Source organism: Pygocentrus nattereri, chromosome 7 (genome assembly GCF_015220715.1).
Source record: "Pygocentrus nattereri isolate fPygNat1 chromosome 7, fPygNat1.pri, whole genome shotgun sequence".
Taxonomy (NCBI): domain Eukaryota; kingdom Metazoa; phylum Chordata; class Actinopteri; order Characiformes; family Serrasalmidae; genus Pygocentrus; species Pygocentrus nattereri.
In genome coordinates this window covers 45,118,374-45,120,873 of record NC_051217.1, presented here as the reverse complement: position 1 = coordinate 45,120,873, position 2,500 = coordinate 45,118,374, and the positions used below count along the sequence as shown (strand labels likewise).

At 46.9% G+C, this 2,500-nt stretch overlaps 1 protein-coding gene across 1 annotated transcript in view; it reads right to left on the bottom strand.

The window, feature by feature from the left end:
* Positions 1-2,500, bottom strand: part of tmod2 (tropomodulin 2) — a 58,623-nt gene that overhangs the window by 16,028 nt on the left and 40,095 nt on the right. The window contains exon 8 of the mRNA XM_017719503.2: positions 2,398-2,500. This exon is cut by the window's right edge and continues 41 nt beyond it. Within this exon, the coding sequence (XP_017574992.1) occupies positions 2,398-2,500 (103 nt within the window). The remainder of the gene's footprint in view (positions 1-2,397) is intronic.

Here is a 2,500-nt window from a genome sequence, read left to right as displayed (position 1 = left end):
CGAGCTGCCCACCCTACACTGATGTTCTCATAGACTCCCAGTTAGTCCTAATACCAATATTACTGCTATTAATATTAGTAGTATAATCACTTGTAGGTAGTTTGACCAGAGGAGGATGGGTCCCCCCTGGTGAGCCTGGTTCCTCCCAAGGTTTCTTCCTCAGCTCTGAGGGAGGTTCTCCTTGCCACTGTTGCCCCCGGCTTGCCCACCGGGGGGGGGTTTCTGTACATTCTTACAGTCCTGTTAAAACTTTGTACTATTATACTTTATACTAAGGCTGTTTGCTGTCCGGTGTTGACCGGAGGAGGACGGGTTCCCCTTCTGAGTCCTGGTTCCTTGCCACTGTCGCCACTGGCGACGCTCATGGGGGCTCCGACCCGGATTTTCTTTTCTTTTTCTTTCTGTAAAGCTGCTCTGTGACAGCACCTGCTGTAAAAAGCGCCGTATAAAGAAACTTTACTTGCTTGCTTAGAAAATCAGAATAACTTGTAAAACCTGAAGCTCAGACTTTCCACTAATCGAGACTGAAGGCTCATTGTTGTGGAGATCTTTCGTATAACTGTGTGGGCGGAGCTCTGAGTCTCCTGGGACTACAGGACCTACAAACAGACGGGGAATCAAATCCGTAATCTTGCTCTGAAATTCTCTGTATATACCAGCCCAGATCTTTATCTCAAGTGGTCATACGCTTTCCCTCAGTAGACACTGCTCCACGCAGCCATGTCAACAAACACAACCCAGTGAAGGAAAAAGTGACATGAGCTTTTTAAGAAGCAGTTGGTGGACCTTTGAAGATGCAAGCCGAAGTCATGATCATGGGAATTTCACAGACAGATATTACCATCTTTTATCATGATGGCAGGTCTGCAGGGCGCCTCTCTCTGGATATACAACTAAAACAAGAAACTAAGCCTGCTAAAAGTCCGCGCCCGGCGAAACCGGCAAGATCAGTTTGCACTTTGACACCAACAAACTTTCTGGTATCGTGAATTTGTTTGTTGACCAAGCCGTTCCCAAATGAGGTCATGTTTACAAGACGGGGTGGGGCTGAGATTAGATCGTTTATCAGCAGAGTGAAGCCAGAGGTGGGCATGTACATATGGATCTAAATAGTTCTGCTATTGTTACAAGCTTGGCATCGTAACAGAAGAAGAACATCTCGGCGCTATACATCCCCATCTACCATCTACACCACGTTCTCCATCAATTTGAAGAATCATTTAACCACGCAAAGGGTTCTTTGAGTGTTCACGGTTCCATTTAGAACCATTACCTTTGCTAAAGGTCCCAGAAAGAGCCACCTTTTTAAAAGGTGCAGGGCTGGGATTAGAGCACTTCTCAGCAGAGTGAAACCAGAGGTGGTCAAACTGGAGTGATTTGTATTTTTGAAACAATAACATATTTCTAATTACACTAGTGAATGTATTAATAACATTACAGCTCCGTTTTAGTCAACCGGGGTTAAATTTCAGCTCCTGACCTGCTTCGCTTTGGAGATTTGGCCAAAAAGAGAAGAACAGAACTGCACAAACCTTCAGAACGTTCCTGACCAGTATAACACTATCGGCCAACGCTGACCCTCTCTGGTTTGATCAGCATCAGTCAAAATATGCCTCATAATGCAGCGATCATTAGCAGAACCTTTTGAGTTTGAATCCCAAACATTTTCAGGACTTGAACTTTCGAATCTCCCGCCGATGAACAGAGAACACGACCGCGGTTATAATGACAAAAACAAGTCAAATGGAACAAAAAGGCTTGAGAACAACACGCAACACGTTTTCTACCGAGATAAATAAAAAAAATGTTTTCCTGATTTTCTCCCCAATTTAATCGTCTCCGATTCCACCCGCTATCAGGACTCCCCCAGTCACACGACGGTACCAACGCTAGGAGGGTGAAGGCAGCACAGGCTTCCTCCGAGACCTGCGAAACCAGCCACTGCTTCTTTTTGAACTGCCGCTCATGTAACGTCACTGGACAGCCGAACGTGCTCGGAGGAACGCGCCGACCGCCAGACGCCTGCGCTGACCAGCATTGCGTTGACTGACTGGGGGAGAAGGGGGGCCATCCTGTGGCCCCAGAGAGAGCGAGGCCAGTTGTGCTCTCTTGGACTCCCGGCTGTGGACGACTGCAGCATCACCAGGGATTGAAACTAAAAACTAAAACTACTGATGTGCAAAATCTAAATATTAAATAATATCTGCTGATATTATCAGTTATCTGCCATAAACTGCTCACCGTATGCCGACAGATGCGGGACGCCCTCAGAAGCTCCGCTGCGGTCCTGTAAGACGCGACTTTTACTGTGGTCATTATTTCACAACAGCAATGCTACTTTAACTGGGGGACGGACTATACAGCACACGAAATCAGTGACTGTCATCCTGACCATACCTGGTTATCGATCTTGATCTCGGAGAGCGTGTCGTTGTCTCGCAGAGCCTCCACGAGCGCCTGAACTCCAGCGCTGGTGATGAAATTGGACTCCAGATTCAAA